General features: G+C 50.2%; 3 protein-coding genes across 6 annotated transcripts; all 3 read right to left on the bottom strand.

The window, feature by feature from the left end:
* Nucleotides 1–3,346: 3,346 nt before the first annotated feature.
* ENO2 (enolase 2) lies at nucleotides 3,347–12,818 on the bottom strand. 4 transcript variants are annotated; one of them, XM_042867886.1, is made up of 12 exons: nucleotides 12,531–12,818; nucleotides 9,621–9,712; nucleotides 8,617–8,712; nucleotides 8,289–8,347; nucleotides 7,167–7,236; nucleotides 6,893–7,026; nucleotides 5,855–6,077; nucleotides 5,398–5,595; nucleotides 5,070–5,271; nucleotides 4,779–4,887; nucleotides 4,579–4,637; nucleotides 3,347–4,300 (listed from the first exon to the last, which is right to left on the bottom strand). In XM_042867886.1, the coding sequence occupies exons 2-12, from the start codon at nucleotides 9,703–9,705 to the stop codon at nucleotides 4,231–4,233; spliced, it is 1,305 nt and encodes a 434-aa protein (XP_042723820.1). In that variant the 5' UTR covers nucleotides 9,706–9,712; nucleotides 12,531–12,818; the 3' UTR covers nucleotides 3,347–4,230. The 4 variants fall into 4 exon arrangements, with proteins under 4 accessions (XP_042723820.1, XP_042723821.1, XP_042723822.1 ...); XM_042867887.1 differs by lacking the exon at nucleotides 8,289–8,347 and having other exon boundaries at nucleotides 12,531–12,786; XM_042867888.1 differs by lacking the exons at nucleotides 7,167–7,236; nucleotides 8,289–8,347 and having other exon boundaries at nucleotides 12,531–12,786.
* A 57-nt stretch (nucleotides 12,819–12,875) lies between these two features.
* On the bottom strand, nucleotides 12,876–20,351 carry LRRC23 (leucine rich repeat containing 23). Its single transcript, XM_042867890.1, has 6 exons — nucleotides 20,241–20,351; nucleotides 20,046–20,158; nucleotides 18,727–19,201; nucleotides 14,081–14,217; nucleotides 13,402–13,624; nucleotides 12,876–13,171 (listed from the first exon to the last, which is right to left on the bottom strand). Exons 1-5 carry the CDS (start codon nucleotides 20,349–20,351, stop codon nucleotides 13,450–13,452), a joined length of 1,011 nt encoding a protein of 336 aa, XP_042723824.1. The 3' UTR covers nucleotides 12,876–13,171; nucleotides 13,402–13,449.
* Nucleotides 20,352–21,904: 1,553 nt separating this feature from the next.
* Nucleotides 21,905–24,835, bottom strand: TPI1 (triosephosphate isomerase 1). Its single transcript, XM_042867377.1, has 7 exons — nucleotides 24,666–24,835; nucleotides 23,751–23,874; nucleotides 23,572–23,656; nucleotides 23,304–23,436; nucleotides 22,992–23,077; nucleotides 22,757–22,844; nucleotides 21,905–22,475 (listed from the first exon to the last, which is right to left on the bottom strand). The coding sequence occupies exons 1-7, from the start codon at nucleotides 24,775–24,777 to the stop codon at nucleotides 22,357–22,359; spliced, it is 747 nt and encodes a 248-aa protein (XP_042723311.1). The 5' UTR covers nucleotides 24,778–24,835; the 3' UTR covers nucleotides 21,905–22,356.
* Between the last annotated feature and the right edge of the window lie 54 nt (nucleotides 24,836–24,889).

Raw genomic sequence — 24,889 nt, forward strand, 5'->3', positions numbered from 1 at the left:
CGTTTGGTAACACCGTGCTGTACTCTGACTCAGAGCGGTCAGTGCAAATGGAAGACAGACGAGTAACACATCAGTGGTCCTGCCTTGGAGCAGGCAGATGGAGCATGCAGCCTTCCAGAGTCTCTTTGGCTGCATCCTTCCACTATTTTCTACTTCTGGGGGACTCAGGAGCGAGAGGAGCTGGCTGTGGTGCAACCTTCCAACCTTCTTGTAGAAATACAGAAGAAAGAAGGTGCTGGAAATTTCCGTGGAGGACTAGTGGTTGGAAGGGATGCAGATCATGACATGCAAGGAGAAGATACAGGAGACAATTCTCTCTGCCAGGAGAGGGAAAAAAAAAAGAAAGAAAGAAAGAAAAAAAAAGATTAGGAAGGACTAATTGCTCTCTCTAGCTTTTTGTTTTGTTTTGTTTTGTTTTGAGGGAAAAAGAGGAGTGAGAGTGAGAATGGGAGTTTATAGCAAAGTCAGAGCCAAGATTTCCTAACAGATGGACAGTGAAATGGTTACAAAATTTACAAGAAGAGAAATTCTGTCTATACAAAGAACAAAGCTCCTCCCTGAGCATGGTTCAGCACCAACACAGGCACCCAGAGATCTGGGCAGTCTCCCCTTGGAGATGCTCAGGAACAACTGTGGGCCGCTGATCTACCTCTGGGGCCAACCTTACCTCTACAGAGAGCCTGGTGCGGAGACCACTAGACACCCCTTCTGATCTTTATCCTATTAACCTGTGGCTGTAAAACTATGCAGAGCCCTGTTTCCCTTTCAGGCAGCACAGACGTGCAACACATAGCAATCTCCTCAACAAGAAGAATCAAAAACCCCTGTGGCTTGTTCTAGGCCTTGGTAAAGACTTCCTGTGACACAAACTCCAACATGGCCACACAGGATGGCCCCTCCTGGCTTGCTGTCTAAAACTCATGCAAACAGCACTGGTGTTTGTTGGTCGCAGAAATGCTGAGTCTGTGACACAACTCAATACCCAGACTCACCAGCCTCCCTGCAGTGGCTGTCCCATAACACGAGCTACCCAGCACCTAATTTTTTGGAACTCTTGTCAGATCAAGGTCATCTTTCAGCAGAAAAAGCCTCCTGTTAGGGATTTTGTTTACTTGAGTTTTAACATGCATATCTGTCCTCTCCCTCCCCTCCGCCCTACACCCACCCCTCCCAACTCATTCCAGAGAGAGGGACGGGAGAAACTTCTTAGCTCTGCATCATTAAGGCTTCCATGTGTCCTCTACAATAAGGCTTATTCTCCTTTCCAGGTGCTCTGTGGACACCTATTTATTAAAGAACAATTGTGCAGGCTTCAGGGCAGCTGGAGCTAAATTATCCCTTGAACAGCCAGTTGTATCTCTGAAAACGTCACCTAAACAGAATTTGATTTGAGAGCTGAAAGAAAACCAATCCAACATTCGTTCCTCTTAACAGACATCGTTGCCTCCACACCCCAATCTCCGCTGCTTCTCATGGAAATGCACATTGTAGCTCTGCTGCTGAGAAGATAGCATCTCCTACTGCATTGCTTGTGTAAGGGATAACAAAGTATTTGGGTCTTTCTATCACAAAGGAACTGTAACCAAATGTCTGCCACGGAGACAAAGAAATAGCAGCATCCATGTATGTACCTGTAGTGACCCAAGTGAACATACCAGCGTCATATACATGTTGGGCTGTCAAAGCCAAACTCTTCTGATTTAGAAAAGCCACCAAGGTGAGGCACTGCTTTGAGGCAATGCATCCTCATCACCCCGGTGCTTCCACACGTCCTACTGTAGGGACGTGGCATTATCTCACTGGCAGTAACTGCTAACAAATTCTTCTCACAACCTATGGAGGTACGCACACACACCTGTTCCCTGCTGTTACAGTACTGCTGCATTTAAATGGGTAACGCACCACCTCCTGCACTTTGTTTCCTTCGGTGAACAAAAAAAAAAAAAAAAAAAAAAAAAAAACAAGAAAAAAAAAAGACAAATGAGAGTGAGTGAGGGGAGAACGGGAAGAGGAGATGCTTTAAGAGTATAAAAGCTGAGAAACTACTTCCAAAAAACCTTCCCTGATTGCTCAGCCATACTGTTTGCAAAATCCCAGCATCTAAAACAAAAGGAAGCAGTGGTTAGGCGTGCAAATGGAAAAAGAAAAAATAATAATAACAACATGTACCTCGAGCACAAAAATATACTTTCCTCCAAAACCAGAGACATCGTGCAAAACCAATTTTGCAGATGAGGGAGTGGCAAAACGCTGCACGGCTGCAAAATGCAACGGTGCCCGGAGGGGCCAGCTCCATCCCACCCTCCGCCGGCGCCCGGCCGAGCCGAGCCGCACGGAGCCGCTGAGACAAGGCCGCCCCCTACGGGAGCGCGGGCGGAGGAGCAGCTCCCCCCTGCCTGCAGGGGACCCGCATTTTGAGGCGAGGCGAGGGCTCCGGCACTGGAAAATGGAGCGTTTCCCGCGGCCATACCCGAACTACAGCTCCCAGAAGGCAACGGCAGTCCCGCTGCTTTGTGCTGGTCTGCACTGACCGCCCGTGCGCGTGAGGTGTGGGACGGGACGCGGGGGATCGTAGGGGCAAGTCTTCACAGAGGTACTTGCAGCTAGGACGCAAGCTATTGACTGCTGCCGGTATTTGTTCCGTATTTACTGGTGACCCCACCGGAACCAACCCCGTCTCAACACCATTCTCCTTCCCACCATCTTTTCTCTCATGTCACAGCCTTTGTCTTTCCTTGATGAATGCACTCCTTTTCCTGTATTATTTAGTAAAGAGTTAGCAGTGAAATGCCAGTGTTGATTTTTAAATGTTGTCTTTCAATTTGGAAGTCCATACTGGGGTTTGGTCAAGGGGGCTTAGGGCTCACTGAACAAGCTGACTTACCTTACTCATCGCGAAAGGTGTGGCAGCACAGTCAGGCAAGGGCTGAACAGGAGCTCTGCAGGACCTCAGTGTGCCCAAGCACACAAAGATAGCTTTTTCTCTTCCAAAATCTGCAGTTTCAGTTTACTGTCACAGGATGTCTAGTGGGCATCTGGCCTGTGACCTGCCCTGGGGTCTGTTAGATCAGTGGCAGGCATGATTAAAATCCCTTGCACAGTTTCTTCATGCAGAAAACTCTCCCATCTGCCCTTCCCTCAATATTTCCCAGCTGGATACAGGACAGACAAGTCTCATTGTGGGACAGCTGTGAAAGCAGGTTGGGGGTTATCTGGGCCTTTCTTTTGCCAACTTCCTCTGCTTGCTTTGGTTGTCCTTCTGCACGATCCTCTTCTTTGATAACAAAATGTCCCCATTCCTCAAATACAGATAAGTGCAGAGAAACATCAGGCCAAGTCAAGGATCTCAGGTGTGAAATACATTTTAATTAAGTTTAGGGTTCTGTACTTTGTTGCTCTGTTGAGCACTGACTGTCTAGAAGGTGAAGCAGACATTATGGGCAGAAGAGAGAGTGAAGGAGTGCAAGAGGGATGGAAACAGAGAAGAAGGTTAAGATAAGCAAATGAGAGCATGTGTTTTTTTACGACTGTGTTTTAATATATTGCCCCACAGTACTATGTGCTGACCCACAAGATCCCATAGAGCTGCTTAACCTGGAGACTGACAGCACACGTACACACGGCCAGTGACAAGCAATTGTTCACTCAACACTAAGCTGCTGACAAGCACAGCTCAGCATGGAACAGCACTCAGAACAGTAGGAAGGAACGCTTAGGTCCCACCACGGCTCAGCGCAAATGCACCTGGGGCACAACAATGCTGTAGGCCAGTACACATACACCTACACACACGCACAACGAGAGCGAGCCACTGGTGACACTCGTTCAAACACAGCTACAAGTGCGACACTTGTCCAAACACACCAGCCGACGCACATATGTTCACTGCACATGCTTCGGCGTACAACGTAAACATGCTGGGCAGCATGCTCCCGTAGTCTAATATGTGAACAGAGTGGTTCAGATGCGCACAAGAACAAAAGACACAAAATGCCTAGATTCAGAAATGCTTATGATCCCAAAGCAAGGGATGGGGTGCGGACCACTTTTTCATCCTTCATCTGGGTATATCTAGCCAGGGATACCTGAACTCGTGGGGCTTTGAGGTGAGAGAAAACCAGGTGGTAGAGAAGGGAGAAAGAGCAAAAAAGGGAGTAGTGAAGAGAAGGAAGGTTCAGAGTCTGTGATGTGGGAAAAAGCTGAAGGGTGTCTATGCCTGGGGGACAACGTTCAAAGAACACTTGGGTTGCGAAAGTTGTGTCCAGCAAAGCGTGCTTCATCACCAAGCTCTTCCTCAATCCTGCAGGAGAGAGAGACAGCAAAACTCAGGAAAGGCACCAGAGTACCTGAGGGATAACATACGGCCAGGAAGCTGAAAGGGGGCAGAGGGGCTAGCTGCTGGAGGGTGCTGCTATCCCACCATGCCAAGGAAGAGGGATCCAGAGATCTCTACTTTCACCTCTGCAGTTTGCCTTCACATTTCTCCCAACAAACTCCTTCTGCCCTTCGGGTTTCTAGCTTCTCTATTTTTCAGTTACTCTCCATTCTCACTTGTTTCCTACCCTAAGAGCCCCTTACCTCATGAGCTGGTTGTACTTAGCCAAGCGTTCAGACCTGCAGGGGGCACCCGTCTTTATCTGTAAAGGATTTCCCAAAACAAACACTGTAAGACGCCATTATGATTCGCACCAGTTTCCCCAGAGGGAGAAGCAAGAGGGATGCTGCTTCTCACCTCTGCATTTTTCTGCATGCCTGTGCACACGTTAGGTTTCACATACCTGCCCAGTGCACAGTCCTACGACCAGATCAGCAATGAAGGTGTCTTCGGTCTCCCCAGATCGGTGACTCACCATCACACCCCAGCCATTCTCCTGGGCCAACTTACAGCTGCAGGACCAAGATATGTATTCAGCAGCTGCCACTCTAATACCCACCCCCTGCACAGGGTGAGATCCAGACCCTCTCCTCCCCTCCTCAGCATTCTACACTCTCACAGAGACACGAGTCTTAATCTTATTGTGGTACATCACCAACTATTTCAAATAACAGTGGCAGCAGGGTGGACTCACGCTTGGATGGCCTCTGTGACAGATCCAATCTGGTTGACTTTGAGCAGGAGGCAGTTGCAGGCCTTCTCTTCAACAGCTCGCTCAATGCGCTTGGGGTTTGTCACTGTCAGGTCGTCTCCCACTATCTGAATGCCAACATTGGCCGTGAACTTGGACCAGGCCTCCCAGTCATCTTGGTCAAAGGGATCCTCAATGGAAACCACTGAATGGACAACAGAAGAGACAAGTCAAAGCTACCTTCCTCCCAATCCCCCCAAAATGGTAGAGATGCACCTGTGATGTCTGCAACACTGGTGATGAGTCCCCATTGCCAAGCACAGTGGCTCACCTGGATAATCACGTACAAAGCTTTGATAGAGGTCACCCAGCTCATCTGCCGAAATGTAGCGGCTTGGGTCATCTGGGGACTTGAAGTCAAGGTCATATTTGCCATCTCGGTAGAACTCAGAGGCTGCCACATCCATACCAATGACAATCTTGTCTGTGTAGCCAGCCTTGTCAATAGCTTCCTTGAGGAGCTCCAGAGCTGGAAGGAAGAGAGTTGAAGTCAGCCTGTGCCAGACAGCTCTGACTTCCAGCAGAAACTTTCCCTAGAAAGACCCTGTGAACAGGAGCCACTGCGAGTCTGATGGCTCAATGAGGGAGAGAGAATGAAGCCTGGAGCAGAACAGAAACATGCTGAGGGGCTGTGGAGGCCACATCTAAAAGGATAAAAGTATTGGGTGTAAAAAGGCCTTGGTCACAGCATTGCAGGCAGGGATATCCCGTTAACGTGTAACTCTCACCTTCACTGTTTTCCAGGATGTTAGGGGCAAATCCTCCCTCATCGCCCACATTAGTAGCATCCTTGCCATACTTCTCCTTGATGACGCTCTTGAGATTGTGATAGACTTCAGCCCCAATGCGCATGGCATCGCGGAAGCTTTCAGCTCCCACAGGTAGGATCATGAACTCCTGCATTGCCAATTTGTTGCCTGCGTGGGAACCTCCATTGATCACATTGAAAGCCTGGAAGAGTTTGTAAGTGAATTAGAGCTGAAGGAACCCATTTTGACAAGGCTCTCAGGTGGGTCACCATGTCTATTCATCATATACCACATCCCATAGAGTAACATAACACATCAGCTGCAGCATGTCAGACCAAAGCCACGTACAGCCTGGGATCCTCCTTCCAATAGTGCCAAACAACTGGAGAGGATTTTCCCATCTGTTTCCCTCTCAGAGTTCTCCCAAACTGTATGTATTTATCTGTCCATTCAGCAATGCTACATCAACCTCTCTTCCAGGAACTTTTTCCTCGACCCCAAGAAAATTTTAGCACCCACAGTATGCTTTGTGAGGGAGTTTCACAGTATAACTAGCCTTGTTTTGAACTGTGCCTCAGAGGGTTCACATGATGCTCTCTGGTTCTTGCATTAAGAGTGAGTAGTGGTTGATCCTCAGTCAACCCCCACCACAACATCTGCTGTATCCTTCTCAGCTCCTATTTTCCACAAGGAAAACTCCTAGTTTACACAGCCCTTCCTTTTACAAAAGCTGGCCCACAATTTGATCTGTCTCTTATCCTTTCCTGAGCCTTTTCCAGTTCCCCTCTACCCCTGTGCAGGTGGGGAGGGCAGAGCCTTACACACCATTCCAGGAATAGGCATTCTGTTTGTGAGTCCTTCCCTGAGAAAGCTTGGGCATTGGTTTGCTTCCTGCAGTGCGTTCAGCTGGTGTTTTGGTCCTATATCCCTTACTACTTTACCTCCTCTATCAAACACACTCTTTGAGGTATCTTTGGAAGTTTCTGAATTAGTATGTCAAGGATGGAGGATTCTTACTGGCACAGGAAGGATGAGATCGGAGTTGCCTGCCAGGTCAGCAATGTGCCGGTACAGGGGGACATCCTTCTCTGCAGCTCCTGCCTTGCACACAGCCAGTGAAACTCCCAGGATGGCATTGGCACCGAACTTGGCTGTGGGCAAAACCAAGAACTCACTGAGGTCCTCAGGTACTGCCTTTCTGCCCAGCAAGTGCCCTTGCCAGACCAGGCTACAACCCTCCCTCCACCCACTGTGATCTTTACTTCCCAGACCGAAATAAATAGCAAATTACATTTGTTCTCTGTGCCGTCCATCTCAAGCATCAGATTGTCTATCTTCTCTTGATCTACAACAGAGAGGCCCTGGAGGAAAGAAAGAGTTCCTGAGAAGGGGATGTTGAGAAGAGTTGTTGGCTCTGGCACATGAGAAAGGAAGTGTTGATGGAGAAGCTGGGGGTACATGGACCTTTTCAGCTTGTGGGGGAATACATACACATAAAGCTCTGGAAATTAGTATATAGTATATACTAATAGTATATAGCCTTGGTATATAGTCAGGTAAGGTAATCATGATGATGTTACTGCAGTGCAGCTTAGATGCACCCACATTGGATAAGGGATCAGCAGCAGCCCAGGCCGGTCACACAGAGTTCAGCACACAGCACTCATTTGAGGATTTATCCAGCTTTTTGGCAGCTTCCAGGGAGCTTTGTCATGCTATGGCTACATACAAGCTAGGCATAACAGTGCATGCTCAATCCCAAGAAAGCACACGAGAACTAGATGGAGCTGTTCCGGGGAATGAGCGAGGGAGCAGTGTTAAGGCCAATGTGGGGAGCCTTCTACCAGTACAGAAAGTTCTCAGGGCTGAGAAGAGCTGGGCTCTCAGTCAGACTCCTCACAAGCTGCGTGGCTTTCAGTGCATGACATCAACTCAACTCCCTTCAGAGCAGGTTCCATAAAGGACTTACAGATGTGACACTACAGATCTGGAAGTCCACAGACTGTGCTGGGGAGGGCTGCCAGACCTTGCGTGGGTACAGTCATTGCTCACCACACCATGAATGCTGGAGGAGAGGGGAGGACGAATGGGTGTGAGGATGCAGACGTGTGGACGAGATTAAGTGAGGAGCACATTTGAAAAAGGTAGAGAGCTCTATAGAAAGAAACGAGGGGACTGGCTAGGTGGTACAGATGCAGCAGTGGGCCAGGTAGGGTTAACTCCTTTCCACTCAGAGAAAAGATCTCTGTTGTTGCATACAGCCATGGAGGCAGGAAGAGTGTGCCTGGGTTCACAGAGAGCAGCACTACATCTGTCAACCCAGTGAGATGAAGAAAGGCAGAAACAGAGATCAGGTGGAAAGAGACGGAACAGAGTAAGCGTTCAATAAGGAAGAACAAAGAGAAATCCTTACAGAGCCCACGATAGCTGGGGCGACAGTGCTGTTGATATGATCCACGGCCTGCAGGACCCCTAAAGAAGGGAATAGACAGAGAAAGAAGGAGAGAGACAAAGGTTGAGGCAAAGAAGAGAATGAAGAGAGGGAGGGTAGAAGACCAATAGAAAGGCTGAGAGGGGGAAACAGGGAGGGAAGGTCGAGGCCTGACATTTCACTTGACACTGGATCAGTGCCTGGAAGGTTCCATGGAGGGCATGTCTCGTTAGTGGATGAGTGGTACCCTCTGGTGAAGCCCCATGTGTGACAGCCCCAGGTACAGGGTGTGGAGCAGACACCTCCCCACCTTTTCCAAGGAAACGTGACTTGTCATTATCTCGTAGCTCCAGTGCTTCATAGATCCCAGTGGATGCTCCGCTGGGAACCGCTGCTCGAAACATGCCTGAGGGACAGCAAAACGTGTGTATGAGTAGAGCAGAGGATTAAAAGGAAGGAAAGACCTCATGCATCTGTCTTTGTTCTACTTTAAGGAAAGGATAGAGCCACCCGCCTCTGCCAACAGATAGCCCCACTGGCTGGCTGCTCATGGTAGTCTTCTCAGAGGTGAACACCTCTCAGAGGAGGAATAGCAGAGAGTCTGACAGAAAGAAGTCCACCCAGTGTTTTCAGACTGGGAAACCTGGATCTCAGCCATGCAGAGGTCTGTGCCAGTCCCAGAACTATAAATGACATGCAGAAATTCCTTGTCCTGGTACTTCTGCCTGCATCCTTCCGACAGCCCTACTCACAGCTGTCGGAGGCTTCCTCCCTTTTGTCCAGGGCTGGATTTTTACCTCAGTGAAGGAGCAGGAGGTTGGAGGCCTACTCTGGTCACTCATACTACGCACATATCTCATCCCACCTAGCTGTCAGCCCAACATAGCTGCAGTTCTTCCAGATGAAATGCATAATTGCACACACATGATTGCACACGTCTCAGAAACAAATCTTCCCTCAACCTCAGGAGCATGGCTGTGGAAGCATTTCCAAATGTGCCCCAGGAGTGAAAGTATAGCTGCAGAGAGCATTGTGTGGATAGGACAAAAAGGTAAATATGTCTATTTTAATGAAACTAGCCGTCTCCGCTACAGTCAGACATGGGACAAGCCACACACACAGCAGTCAGCATTCACTATGCATGTCATGCAGGACCACAGGTAGACGCCAGGAGATCTATCTCCCTGGCCCGATGTCTCTGGTTGCTCACTGGAGAGCCTTCAGGGGAGATACTCCCTGCTCTCAGCTGCTGTGCAGATCCAGCCCCTTCAGCAAGACAGGATTTCCCCTTCATCTCTCATCTTCACCCCATACCTTTGTGTGTGTACAGGTCCACCTCCACAGTGGGGTTCCCACGAGAATCCAGGATCTCTCGGGCATGGATCCTCTCGACTGCCATGGTGACTCTGTGTAGAGGACAGGAAAGGACATGCTAGTTCTGAGCTATCCTGCAAGATCTCAGACTGCCCTTGGGACCTAGGGCTCACCCTTCTAAGGTCTAGGCAGAGGAAAGGATGCTCAACAAAGATCTACATTAGGAGCTGAAGTTCAAACTCCAAGGAAATTTAGGCTTGAGGAAATTTAGACTAGAGGGAAGATATGAAAAATGTGATCCAAAGCCCAGAAAGTGAGAAGCTATCCACATTCTCTTCGGGAACTGATGCTGAATCCCATCCCTTCACTACATATAACAAAGTAGGAGTTTTCCCTCTTGTCCCGCGTGGCAGCCACGTGCCCCCTTTCCAGCACCCCTGACTTACAGGGGGCCACAGCACTGGGGGTTCTGGAGAGGGCACAGCCCTGGCACCAGGGCTCCCAGAAACTTTCATCTCCTCACAGGGATGAGAGATCCCTGCTGGGCCCTGGGCAGCGCCTGCCTTGGCCTTGCCTCACTCCTCTGCAGCTGGCACCCTGCAGGGCATGGCTGCAGTCCACACCAGGGACTGGGCCAGCCAAGCTGAGACTGAGCAGCCAGAGGCTATGGCACCTGATGAAGGAGAAGAACAGCTCAGAGCACAAGGGGAGGGAAATTGGGCAGGCTAAGATGCTGAGGCTGACCCCAGTTCATGGCCCCCACACACCAGAGGAATGTAGGCACAGAAGACCTTGAGGCCTCTCTGGCAGGGGTGTGTGAGGAGATCTGGCATTTTGGATGCACTCAGTGAAACCTGAGGTGGGAAACAGGCTTGAGGAGAGCAGTTTGAGGGAGGCATTTTTTGCTGAAATTCATTCCCGAGGTTCTCCACAAGAGGTCTGACCCCTTTCCTGATCTCCGTAGCTGGCCTTGCAAGTCTCCCTGCCTCCACCAGCAGGCAGTGGGGCAGTGCAGTGTAGGGAGCAGCCTTGCTGGGAGCGGGCAGCATCTGCTGACTATCTGTTACTGCCACCCCTGCTTCGCTGGGCTTTCTGTCCCTGGCTCCCCAGCTTATTCATTCAAAGCAGAGCAGAGTTGGAACCACACAAGTGTGGAGTCCAGGCCCAGCGGCAAGCATGGTGCAGTCGGTGTTTTTTCTGGGCAGAATCATGCCTTGGGCTGCAGGCAAGGATGCAGCCGATATTGTCTCTCAGCACAGGTGTGTTTGTTGGGGGTGCTGCAAATAGGGCATCACAGCAAAGAGCAGGGCTAAGAAACAGGCTGGGGAAGCCAGTCAGTTCCCAGTCCCATGGCCTCTGCTACATGGAAATCACAGGGTTTGGGGAAATCACACTGCTCTGGAGTTTCAGCAAAAGCTTGTGAAGCTGGGAAGGTTAAGTGGGGGGAAACTGGGGCTCTCTGGAACCTATGCAGGGCCCTCCACAGGGCCCATCTGGGTTGGGATCCCCCTCAGCCACACTGGCAGCACTTCTCATGTCATCTGGACTGCACTGCAGGAGCTTCCTCCAGAGCCATGCCTGCACAGCTGTGAGCTTCTTCACAGCAGTGCCCTGGCCATACCCATTAAAATGACCTATGGCACAGCAGGGGTCTGACAACAAGACCTGCGCCAGATGCAGTGCTTACGTGATCATGTTGGCCCTGGTTACGTCCCTCTGCTTGCATCCACCTATCCCTGTTTGAGCCAGCTCCAAGGATGCCAGATGACAAGCCCAAACCTAACCTAGCTGGCTCCATCCCATCATTTACTGGATCTCTTCATTCCTCTTTAGTTCTCTACACCCTTTTCTCCACTTCTGCAGTTTCTCCATGTCCCTCTCTGCTTGGCCTCTGCTGAACCACTCTAAAATCCCTAGCATCAGCTGCACTGTCCTGAAAGCAGGTCAGAGGAGGATAAGCTGGGATAAAGGATTGGGACAGAGCCTCAATTGGAAACCCATTGACACAGTGAGAAGAAGAGCAGCCAGGCTGGAGGCTGGGCTGCCTCTCTCAAGCAGGGGCTGAGCAGGGTACTCTGGCATGGCGCTGCTGCAGTGCCTCCCACGGGCACCGCTTCATGCAGCACAATCCGCCAGGGCACTGCCTGACCCTGCTGCAGCAATCCCCCCTCCCTTCCTAGCAGGACAGCACTGCAGAGACCTTTCCCCAGGGTACAGCCACCAGCCCTGCATGCTGGGGCCCCGGTGCAGCTGCCACCCCCCCGGCTAGGCACTGCTCCTAAGGAAGCCCGCACTGCTGCAGTGTCGTGGCTGATGCAGCTCTCGCTTGCTTGACTGTCACCTCCTCTCCCTGCTGCCCCCCCTCACCCTGTGCGGTGTGGGGCGGTGATAAGAAAACATCCCTCCTCCTCCCTCCTTCTCCCTGGGACTGGGCTTCGCTCTCGTGTTTGCGTCGACACATCAGTAGTTTGGGAGAGGTCTGCTCCGAGGTTGGGTCCTTTCCCCAGCAAAATCCAGTGAGCTTTACCTCACACCACCGCCAGCCCCCTCCCCCAGGTAAAGCTCCATCTCAGCGTCTCCCCGCAGTGCCCTTGGCAGCAGCACCTATGCTTGTCGGTTGCCCCCCCTTTTGAAATTCCCCAGACTCATATCTGAAATCATCCTTGCCGGGGATTGGGAAGGAGGGAGTACCTGAAATTAAAATATGAAAGAAAAGTGAGAAGGGTGGGGGTGAGGAGAAAGGGGTGGGAGGAGCAGGTGGAGGAAGTGAGGGGAGTTTAATTGCTAACGCCGCTCACAACGGTCCTTTTCTACAGGGACACAAGTGCGTGTAGGGTTTGGAGGGCACGGAGCGGGGAGCAGAGGCACGCATGCAGTGAGGGGGAGGGCTGGCCACGGGGAGACACTTACCTTCCTAGAGCAGGGGTGAACGAGAGACTGAGAAAGTGCTGGTAGAGAGGAGAGAGGACGGAGCTGAGTAGGGATGCAGGACCTCAAGGGGAGATGATGTGTCCTCTAAGCCAACGGCGGCGGCGGCGGCAGCAGGATGGAGACGCCCCTGATAGGGCCGGGACAGCAGCATGTGACCCAAAGCTGCGATGAGTCAGGATTTAGCAAAGCTTTGCAAACAGCACGTAGGGGATGGAGAGAAAGAGAGAGAGAGAGACAGACAGGGGACAGACACAGACAGAAGAGGGCGAGAGAGCTAGGGAATAGGAGTGGGTGGGCAGGATAAACAATTACAGACACTCCAGGTTCGTTAAGTATTTTTATCCAAATAAGAAAATCATAAATCAAACCACGCAACTTGTAACCCCCCTTTTCCCTCCTGGGACTACTTTGAGGATGTACATGCAGAGACTGTAAAAACGCTGCAGTAACTGAGGGCAGCATCCAGGACACTCCTCTCCTCTTCAGGCAAAATGAGGTGAACCTCATACCTATAGCTCTTGCTTTGCACATGGGAAGATGCATCCCCAAATCTTCACAAGGAACAGGGATTTAAACCAGAGGTCACTCGATACATCACCTTAGAGAGATACCTCCATTTCCTGAAGAAGGAAAGAGGGAGAAGTTAAATGACTCCATGCCTGACTTCTTTTTTACCTCTCACTTGTGCTGCTGGGGCCAGGGATGGCAATCAGACTGTAAAGCCTGTTTTCAGCTGCATGCAGCTCTGCCCTTGGGACCTGACCTCCCTCAGCCATTTTTTCATTCGATTCACAGGAGGAGGGGCTTACCAGCACATCTGACCTTATGTTTTTCACATTCCTGTTCATACCTTTTCCTCTTCCTGCCTTTTCTAACGGATTTCATTTGCCTCTGCATGCTAATTTTTCTCAACTGGTTCCTTGTCGAGGCGCTTCAGGTGTGGCAGCTGGGCCAGGACCTCCTGCTGGTAGTTTGTTTCATCAGAGCATGGATTGTCCATCAGCACCAGGGCCTGCAGCACGGGGAGCACCTGCAGTTTTGCCACTTCCTGCAAGCTACTGATCCCATTGTTCCTAAAGAAAAATCAGCACAATGTGCAGGAGAAAGAGATCCATATAAGTCCTAACAATAAGGATTTCTTTCTGTTCAAACAGTGTGTTGAACAGTCTGATAATGCCACCCCCTGTCCAGCAAGTGCTTGGAAGAAAAGGACACTGGTGGTCATGGCCAGGACACAGAGAACAGGCGGAGAGGGGTGGAAAAAGAGTTACAGCAAGATATAAAAAGTATGGTGTGGAGTCTGAGAGCAACTGGAGAGGCAGAGCTTTTCCGAGAAGCTTGGAAAAGTCTGGGTTGGGAAACTGGTAGAAAACTGAGCCCTGAACACCAATTAAAAGCTGTAAAGATCAATCCAACCCGTTCCCATCAGGCTTCAGCTTCTAGAGAAAACAGAAAATCCTAAAGATGTAAATGGGAGTATAGCCTGATGAATTGGTGTCCAGTCCTGACAAGAAGCAGGGAGGACCTACCGTAGATTGAGGTACTGCAGGCACTTCATGCTGCTAGAGAATCCATCCAGAGTCTCAAGCTCATTGTCACGCAGGTGCAGAGTTGACAACTGCTCTAGTGCCTCAAGGCCTTCGAGGCTCCTAATGGTATTCTGGGCCTAAGCAGGGACATAGGAAGTGAGAATGAAAAAAAGGCACAAATGGCAAAGGGAACAGCAGTTATTTCTGTTCTGTCAAGCTCTTTCTACTCTTCAGACTTCCTACCTCTGCTAAGCAATCTTCTCTGAAGCAGGACATCATACACACATAACAATGTAGGGAGGCTACCTGGCAGTGACAGATAGCATGGTCAGAAGCCAAACCAGAAATTGCACTGGAATTTTAGAGATAGGGGACAGAATACCTTGAGAACATGTCTGCAGCTCTAGCTTGTACCTCTGATCAGGACTCTGCTTAGACTCATAAAGAGTTAGATGGGAAAGGACTTTTGGAAGTCTCCATGCAGCATCCTGCTTGCAGCCAGGCTAACTACCATGCTAGCCTGGTTGCAAGCAGGATGCTCAGGGCCTTACTAAAAGAGTTCTGAGTATTCAGATTCAAGAACCAAATGCCTGCTAAAAAGAGTTCCCTGCAGCATCACTTAGTGGCTGGGACATGACCGCCCCAGATGAGTAATTCCAACACAGCCTCTAGTTACACAGGGATGCAGACATGCCACGATTCAAATTTACCAGAGTATGCCATCTGAGCCACCTGCTGTACTTCCAGCAAAACAGCCCTTCCACAGCAGTGCCTCATCTGAGCCCCTAAGGCCTCAAAGAGTGTCAATGTGGAACAGAAAGCAAAGAGCTAAGTCAAGTTCATTTAAAGGATAATTATCTGCTCCTCTCAGTCATAAAGTCCAGCAAACTTCCAGTTTAGCTGCTTCTTTTATAGGAGAAATCTACTACCAAGAAGTCTTCTCTTCTGCTCCTCTATGACCAGAAGCAGGCTGCATGATCCTGACAGAGGCTGCAGAGAAGTGGGGGTTGTCAGTTGGTTTAAGAGCTTCTCAGTACAATATTTATTAGCTATCCATAAGTCTTGCAAATAAATAAACAAATAAATAAAATTGACAAGCTTAGGGCAGGAAGAATATCTTACCAGTTCAAAATTCCCTATCTGTTTCTTTCACCTTGGTGTGAACAGTTGTGAGATGGGGAAACACAAAGTTCTTACATTCAGTAATAGTTTCACAGCACAATTTTGTCTAGAAAATTCCACTCAAAGCCTCCTGTCCATCCCTGGATTAACAGCAGTGCTAGCACCAAAGCTGGATCTGATTGCTCATGGCCTTGTGCAGCCAAGTTTGCAAAATCCCTGGCAACTACGTTATCCCTACCGCATCTTTCAACCCAGAGATAAGCAGGACTTCACTCGTGATTGTGGCTTAGGGTTATAGTTTCTAAGGATGCAGATACATGAACAGGGAGAGAGGCTCCCATCCCGGTTTCAACTGACATAGAGCTAATGTTCTCCATAGTAGCTGTCACAGTGCCATGTTTTGATTTGAGGATGAGAATAATGTTGATAACACTCCAATGTTTTAATTGTTGCTGAGCAGCTCTGTGCAGACACATCTCAGCTTCTCACAGCGTCCTACCAGTGAGGAGCCTGAGGGGCACAAGGAGCTGTGAGGACAGAACCAGGACAGTCCCAAACTGGCTAAAGGGATATCCAACACCATCTGGCATCACACTGAACTATCACATGGGAGGAGTTGGCCAAGGTGTGCTCCTGCTGCTCAGGGACTGGCTGGGCATTGATCAGGGAGTGATGAGAAATTGCATTATGCAACACTTTCTTTGTGGGTTTTGGGTTTTTTTTTTGTTCATTCCCTATTCTGTCCTATAAAACTATTTTTTATCTAAAACCACAAGTTTTACTTTTTCCCCCCAATTCTCTCCCCCATCCTACCAGGGAGAACACTGTGTGGTGCTTAGCTGCCTGCTAGGCTAACCCACAACGGTGCCACTGCACTCTCTGTTCCTTTTTTGTTACTCAAGCAGTGATGTAGTCAATGCCAAAATTGATGTAGTCAAATGCAGTGATGTAGTCAAATCTAATAAAAGGAGAAGAGTCTCAACTGGTGGGACAGGAGAGCAGTTTAGGGCAGGCTCACTTATGAAAAGAATATTTTGTAGAAAATGAAGACTGCATTGGAAACTGGGCAAAGGAGACTCTGAAGCAAAATGGCCAAGAAGGTAACACTGAGAAAAAGAGGAAAGTCTGAGACTTAGTGAAGGTCCTGTAAACAAATTTAAAAAGCCAAGATTGATTTGTATACCTCACTTCAGAGGAAATCAGGAGCTGATGTCGGAATGAAAGTGGGGAGCTCACAGACCACTAGTCTGTGAAATGCGTAGCAACCTACTATCACTCCCACTTGCTCCGTTACACCAGTGAACAGTTTCAAAGGCTCCAGCCATGCAAGCGCTAACAGGACGATGCAGATCAGATTTTTGAACAGATTATTATTCTTCCATTTTTCTGAACTCCAGGAGCACTCAAAATGACACCTTTATTTTAATGATCACATCATCACCTCGCCTTCTGTAACGATTCCTCACGTACACATGAAGCCATCATTTCTTAGTGCAAGCTATACAACATGTTGCCCATGCTGTAGCTAGCCTTTGTCAGCAGTGCTGCGTAACGAACAGGAAGTAACACACACCTACACTTTGGACAGCAGTGAACCTAAAATGGATGCTGACTGAAGCACCACATGGCTCACAATCAGCCTCTGGTTTTCCCGCTGGTGGGCAGAACTTTGTGAATACTGAAACTATGTCATATATTAACCAAATCTGATTCAGTTACTTTAAGCTGACCTTTGAATTCCTATTTGATGGGTGCACTGAACCCTGTCCTTGCAACATCAGCTTTACCTACCTATGGCTCAAGTAACACCGACACGTTTCTACAGAAAGCAAAGTAGTACTGGGAGAGATCCCCCTCCAAAACGATTTGATAAGCAGGTAAACATGGGGAACAAATTCAAGCTCACATTTCTGAGACATTAATCGGTAGTTCTAGTTTTAATAATTTTGTCCTGCAGTTTGCCTGCTTCAGATGCATGGCTCAGGAATTCTTCAATTACGTTTCTTACTTTAAATAAAGGTGTTGCTTTGGCTTAACTCAGTCACCTGCTAACATGGCTTGTTTTACTTAGCAATTCTATATTGTACCTAGAGACTTACCCACTTCATCCCTTCTTCCAGCACCAGTAGTCCTAAGACTTCAGCTCTATACCAGAAAATAGCAGACAACCTCAGACAACAATCTCCTCAGTGCTTTCTGCCAGGGAGTACTGATGAAAAGAAGCCCTGTAGCTTTTATCATCTTTAATTGCTTTTCCAGAGGTAACGACTCAGGATCACTATCAAGTCTTTGCGAGCAATAGTACTGTGTGATTCATGGGAGTAAGCCAACATACTTTCTTCATTTGTGTCTCAAGCAGTAAATGGTCCCTAAGCAACTGCTCACAGTAGAAGAAAATTGCTTCTTCTTAGTTTCAACTGAGATATTCAATCAGGTTTTTTTGGCAGCCCAAGATGTGAATCATATCTCTGTGCTGCTATACCCATACTCAATTAGGCCCATCAGAGAGGAGAAAGAGCTGCTGGCAATAGGTATTGGGTTAGATAGAGACCTCAAATACGTAACTGTACACATGGAAGTGCGCATCAAATAGGCAGAAAGTTATTTCATATTATTATTAACTGACAAGTGGGCCCAGAGGAGGGCCACAAAGATGATCAGAGTGCTGAAGCACCTTCTCTATGAGGATAGGCTGAGAGAGTTGGAGCTCTTGAACCTGGAGAAGAAAAGGTTCCAGGGGGACCTCATAGCAGGCTTCCAGTATCTGAAGGGAGCCTATAGGAAAACTGGGGAGAGACTTTTTGAAGGGTTGGTAGTGATGGGATGAGGGGAAATGGCTTTAAAATGGAAGACGGTAGATGTAGACTAGGTACTAGAAAGAAATTCCTTACTGTGAAGGTGGTGAAATGCTGGAGCAGGTTGCCCAGGAAGGTTGTGGATGCCCTCTTCCTAGAGGTGTTCAAGGCCAGGCTGGACAGGGCTTTGAGCAACCTGGTCTAGTGGGAGATGTCCCTGCCTATAGTAGGGGGGTTGGAACAAAAAGATCTTAAAGGTCCTTTCCAATCCAAACCATTCACGTTCTATGATCACCTTCCTGTGTGTAATCCAGAGAACACCTACTGCTTTCCCCACTGACATTCACATTCCTGGGAGACATGGAGTGTGATCTTGCCTAATGCTGCCAGGGAGAGAACACTGTTCTCCCTTAGGTGCCTGCAAAGGGAGAATGCAACATACCAAGCACTGCCAACCTCCCTGCTCTCTGCAGAACAATTACTGGCTACTTGCTACTGCCTTTGCACTATTTGAACAGATATCATAGAAGGATCTACCCCAAAGGAGAGACCTTTGCTTCTTTAGCTCTCTGAAATCTGTTCCTTTCAGGCTGCGAAGATTGAACTGAATGGGTTAGCGTGTACACTATGACGTCTGGAATGGGATAGTGTCTTCTCTACACCCACTGACTGAAGATGCCAACCTCTGCAGCATCTCAGTCCCACTTCCCAAGATGGCTGATCCCTTACCAGATAGAGATTCTTGAGCTTGGGAAGGCAAAGCCCTGCTGTGCTCTCTAGCTTGTTTCCTCGCAGCTCCAGTATACGCAGGCTATACAGTGCTTGATTCAGACCCAGTGCTGTCTGGATTTTATTTCCTGAGTGCCAAAGGACAAAGAAATAATGACAGTTAATACCACTCAAAGAGAGTTTTCTATGTGCACAGCAATGAAGACAGTAGTTTGTACCACCTTTAAGGCTGAGGCTGGCTAAGTGGGGGTGAGTAATGCCCTTCATATTCTTGATGCGGTTGTGAGCAAAGCTGACGATCTGGAGGTAGGGAAGCTCCTGCATGTGGGCACTGGTAAGCAGATTCCCATCCACCTTCAGCCAAAGCAGGTGGGTTAGGCTGCTCAGTGGAGACAAATCTTGCAGCTTGTTCTCTGACAAATCCACATACCGCAGGTGAATGAAACGTTCAAGGAGGCTGATGTCTGTCAAGTCCCTGTGGAAGGGAAAAAGTGAATAAAACACCTCTCACTTCCTCCCCTGCTATCAGCCTTCAGTTTGCTTCTCACTATGGTGGGAGGGAGGGCCCCCTCTTCTCCCATCTCCCTCCTGTCCTACAAAGCCTTGTGTGAAGGAGGAAAAAGGCAGGCAATAGGGATGGGCCAAAGATGCTGTAAGCAAGGCTGAATGCCAAGGAGAGGACCTTCCTTCTGGCACAGACAGTACTTCTTCCCATTGAACTGTAGCTGTCAGGAGAGGGAAGAACCAGAGTAGAAAGAAGGCAAGCCTAGGGGGGGTGGGATATGGGAGAGTGTCTTTTAGACAGCAGGGGCAACCCAAGGCTGTGTGTAATGACTTTCCTAGCCAGGAAAAGCCAGTAGTCACCTAGACTGGCCTTACCTTGTGAGGCCTGCTATGTCTAGAGCTCTTTGGGGGTACTGATGGGGCTGAGGCTCCAAACTCCTGTGACAACTGTGGCATTGTACTTTTAAGTGTGTATGTTAATCAGTTATATGCAGAGATGCTTAATGGATGTTTCTTGAACTGTCTGTAGTGAAGGTGTCCTGCTCAGGTCCCCTTGGGAGATCAAAATCAGAGCACCCGAGAAGCTCCCACAAGCCCAGGGGTCACTACTGTGCCCCACAGATCCACATGTTGGGCTACAGTGGAGGTGGTCCCCAGTTCAGGCCTTGCCTGGAAGCAAGGCAGCTGGAGAATGTGCCCTGTGACACTCCTGCCCCACAGCCCAGTCACTGGTGGCCTTAGGTGCAGCCCCTGGACGGCTACACAGACACATTAGGAAGAGGATCTCTTCTCCTGCATGTGCGTTGCACACTCACTTATACTTGGCTTCAAACTTCACGTAAGCGTGCGCCAGGCCGTTGCCAATTTTGCAGAGGAGGGAGAGGCCCTCCTTCAGCACCTCCTCCGTCAAGGGACATGTGGCCGGCACCTGGGGGAGAGAGCCCAGCACAGGTGAAATGGCGGACGGAGGGGGGGGATACAAGGCCAGCTGCCCCCGCCTGCCTCCTCACCTGCTTCTCCTCCTCCTCCTCCTCTTCCGACAGCGCCTTCTCTTCCTCGTCATCCTCCCCCCCCTCATAGCCGACGAACTCCTCCTCCGCGCTCAGCCCCCCGCCCTCCATCTCGCCCCGCTCCCGACGGCAGCCAGGCCTCACTGCGCCCCGTGCCCGCCAGGCCGCGCCGTTGCCATGGGAACGGGGGCGGGCCCCGGCGCTGCTACCACACAGCCGCGCTGTTCCGCAGTTCCGGCCTCCCCGGTTCCCGTATGTTCCAGGCCGCGTTCCGGTTCGCGCCGAGTCGGTATCGGAACCGCTGTAGGACTGAGTGCGGAGTTGTGCCGGCAGCCGCCTCGGGTCTCCGACGGCCGAGGCCCGGCCCGAGAGACGTGGGGTGAGGCCGCTGGCACAGCGCGGTGTGCGGAGCTGCGTGTTGGCCGTCCGCGCTGATGTGCGTGTGTGATGCGTGCCTGTGCTGGGAGTGCCGGCTCTTCCTGGCCCCCGGCCTGGGCACAGGGCTGCACGGGCTCGGTGAGGCTATCTCGGCTCATTGCCCTCAGCAGCGACACGGTTAAGGTCCAGCCCCTGCAGTTCTCATTGAGGGTGAGGAGCTGGCAGTGATCCTGCTCCGCGCAGCTATGGTCCCTCCTGCCAGAAAGCAGACAAAAAGAAGAGAGCCACAACGTTCCTGCTGATGCAGAGATTATTGCCTGCTTCGTTCCTCACTAAATGAGTGGTTCTGCACTTCTGTGTTCTCCTGAATACAGCAAGCGTGGTGCACATCTCCCATCTGTTTTTCCTGTGTAGGTCACTCTCCCTGTCCCTTGCAGAGCTGCTCTCCAGGCAGCGCTGGACAGCAGAGCTGGCGGTAGTGCTACAGCCTGGGCCCATCCAGTCCAAGGCACAGTTCCACCTCTGCAAGTCACTGCTGCTCTGACAGTGCTGTGTAGGACCAAACTAAGGCCATGCCCCAGAAGCCCTTCAAACACTTTGCTTGCAGAAGCCACGGATCTTAGGATCTTTTTCCTCTCCATTTTAACTTCTGAAACATCTTTTCTGCACACCTCTCTCCAGGCACCTACTCACTACATGTTCTATCTCCACCAGCAACCCCTCCTTTCCTCCTCAGGCCAACTTTCCTACTTGATGGGATACTCACTGGCCAGACAACCTCACCAACTAATTTAGGATTATTACTACCTCACAACAGCAGTTTCACCAGCTTGCTTCACACAAGCCTGCAGCTATTACTCACACTTGTGCTGGCTCACCTAGCCAGCAGCCACCACCAGGGTGACAGTGGCAGGAACATCCACTTACTAGTGGGACAGCCAGGTGCTCTTGCAGCTACTGAAATGTACTGCAGTGCATTCATTATCACAGAACCGAAGAGGAACTGCAACAGTAAATAAAGGTTCTCTGGGCTATGTTCTAGGTGAGAACTATAGTGAGAAGACACACATTGCATTTGTGCAATGCTTGTTGGAGCAACAAGGAAATGGAGGGGTATAAGAAAAAAAAAAAAAAAAAGTAACAACCAAAAATACATTCACCCCCCCTTAAAACTTCACAAAGACAGAACACCCAAACATACTGCCCTCTCTGCAGCTAGCTCTCCCCAAAGTACTCCAGCTCATCTGTTTACACCTTGCCCTTAACTGCTTCTGAATAAGAAACAAGACACACTTTTTTCCTTTTCATTTATTGTTCAATACAGGACATTGGTGAGGTAAGGTGTCTCACAAGGGTCTAAGCTGCCAGGCTCCTTGCAGATGGAGCTGAAGGATGCAGAAGATGGTGGTTCCTTTTTCCTCCCCTCAGTACTACTGGCCCTCCCTCCTTGCAGGGCTGCAAAGAGAGAGAGGCAATGGCCAAGTTGACTGTGGGCTCTAACAGCTCAACAGATAACCAAGGATTTTGCCAGTTCAGAAAGGAGACTCTGCTGAGATGGGCTCACACTAATGGGACTCCAACGAGGTGATGGGAGTTAGCAGCACAGCTAGAACAATGATTGTGGTGGTGGGGGAAAGCCTCAGAAGAAGCCTCTGTACCGAGACACGTGCAACAAAAGGTCCCTTCTTGCTTCAGTTTCTTGCTCTTAACCGTAAGGGACTGCTCCTCACAGGCTGCTTTAATGTTTTGCATTGATAATATCCACAAACTCTGGCTTGAGAGAAGCCCCGCCAACAAGGAAGCCATCTACATCATGCTGAGAGGCCAGTTCCTTACAGTTGGCACCAGTGACTGAACCTAAAGAGGGAACAGGATTAAGAGTTCAGATGTGGCAAACCCAAAATGGCAATAACACTGAGATAAACTGCAAGGTACTAGCCACCTCTTATTCTGTAAATTGTGAGACCATCTCCCATTCACCTAAAAAAGCTAGTAAGTGGTTCTTCATGCTCTGCTCATCTCATGTTTCCTCATCAGCAGAGCAGAGCATGCTGTACAACAGCAGCAAGCAAAAAAAAAAAAAAAAAAAAAAAAAAAAAAAAAAAGCTCAGCCTCAAAGAAACTACAGACTCATTTACCTCCATAGATAATCCTAGTTGACTGAGCAACAGCATCAGACACATGGCTTTTGAGCCAGCCCCTCAGCTTCTCATGAACTTCCTGAGCCTGCAATGAAACAGAAATAGGAACTGGTCCGAACCATCCTGCCTACAACTCCCTTCCAAAGAAGGAACTGCCTTGTTCCATCTTCAGGGAGACCTCTCGAGCAAGCTCAGACAGCCATTTTATCAGCCACCTTTCCCTTGCTAATACCTGTTGAGGAGTAGCAGTTTTGCCAGTTCCAATAGCCCAAACTGGCTCATAGGCAAGAACCACCTTATGCCAGTCCTTCACGTTATCTGAGGGGAGAGAAGAAAGCACACATGATTACAATACCTCATGTTGGGAAGGGTAGATCTGGAAAGTTTCCTGGAACATGCAGACCTTTTAATAACATGACCACTATTCATTAACATTTGTAGCAATGTCTCTGAAAGCCTTCAAGGAAGGCCAGGAACAGACATTTATGGCCAAAATGGCAATTTCCCAGCTGTCCAAAGAAAAAAGTCAATTTTCTTCCCTTACCAGCAATAGCTTTGGTCTGTTCAAAGACCACCTTCTCCGTGATGCCAGCCTCTCTCTCATCCAGCTTCTCCCCAATGCAGGCAATGACACCAAGGCCCTCAGCAAGAGCATGAGCCACCTTCTGCCCGATCAACTGGGGATGGAAGAGAAATAAGGTAAGTGGCAGTCAGACCTCCTCCTGTACCTACCTTTCCCATGAACTGCTCACTCCTCCAGCCTTCACAGAATTATGTGTTTGGTACCACCTCTCCACTCCAGAGTCTCTCACCTCATCAGACTCTCCAAAAACATGTCTCCGCTCTGAGTGGCCCAGGATAACCCACGCAGCTCCAATATCTTTGATCATTGCTGGACTGATGAGAAAGCAGATGAAGGTATTGACTCACATCTCCACAGAAAATTCACTTTGCAAAGCAATGCTGGCTTAAATCTTCACTTTGGACTCACCTGATCTCTCCTGTGAAAGCACCCTTTGGTACCTTGTAACAGTTTTGTGCTGCAACTCCAATCTTTGCATCAAGCTTCTGGCGGGCAAAATCAAGGTAGATTGAAGGGGCTCCACAAACCACCTCTGTAAGGCAGAAGGGTCACCCATCAGAAGGCCAAAGGATAGAAACCACACGCAACCTTTGGCCCTGTGGCCCAGCCCTGAGAGGCTACCCTTCCCCCTTTCCCACTTGGTGGAGGCTCAGCCTGCCCTCGCTGACATTTGGGGGACCCACAGAATAGGAACATCCTCCCTACTATCTGATGACTCGACAGCAGAGGGGAAACTCATTCCAGGGGTCAGAAATGGGGGAGTCGGGCAGAGAGCCAGGCTTCCAGCCAGTTCACACAGGGTCCCTTGGAAACATCCCAGCCGAGAAACCGGGCAGGAATCTTGTCCGGCCTCAAGGCTGAACCGGGGAGAAAAGGGCAGCGTCGGGTTACACGTGGATTTCAGCCGGGCATCAGCTAGGCACGCCGCTGGAACCCGCTCCACAGCGCGGTGACCTCAGCCCAAATATCGCGCCCCCGAACCCTGGCGCGGGGTAGGGCGGCAGGCCGTGGCCGCAGGGACGAGGCCTCGGGGACAGGAGCTCCGCGCGAGGGAGAGCCCGGAGAGCCCCACCGCCCGCCGCAGGCTCTCCTCTCCGGGCCGGGCCCGCAGATCCCCGCCGCCCCGGTGGACGGAGACCGCCCGCATCCGGCGGTGGGGGGATGCGGTGCCCTTCAGCGGCCGGGATCCGGTGTCGCGGTATTTTTAGCCCCGCCGCGGGGTTAAGTTTCGGCCCCGCCGCCCCCTGACATTTCCCGTGCCCCGGCCGGGCCCCGCCGCGCGGGACGTGAGCTACGTGCGGCCGCGGCCGCGCCCTCCCTCACCGGTGTCGGCCGAGAGCTTGGCGCCATTCAGCGTGTGGATGAGCTCGCCCAAGCTCTTCTTGTCGCCGTTCATCTTCCAGTTGCCACCCACGAAGAACTTCCTGGGAGCCATGGCGGAGGCGACGGGCGAGAACCGGCACCGACACAGACGAAGGTCGACAACGGCACGCAGCCTGCGGCGGCCGCTTTTATAGGCCGGCAGGGCGCGAGGCCCCGCCCCCTGG

Source organism: Lagopus leucura, unplaced genomic scaffold, assembly GCF_019238085.1.
Source record: "Lagopus leucura isolate 7727_CA_CO unplaced genomic scaffold, USGS_WTPT01 Super-Scaffold_100001, whole genome shotgun sequence".
Lineage (NCBI taxonomy): Eukaryota > Metazoa > Chordata > Aves > Galliformes > Phasianidae > Lagopus > Lagopus leucura.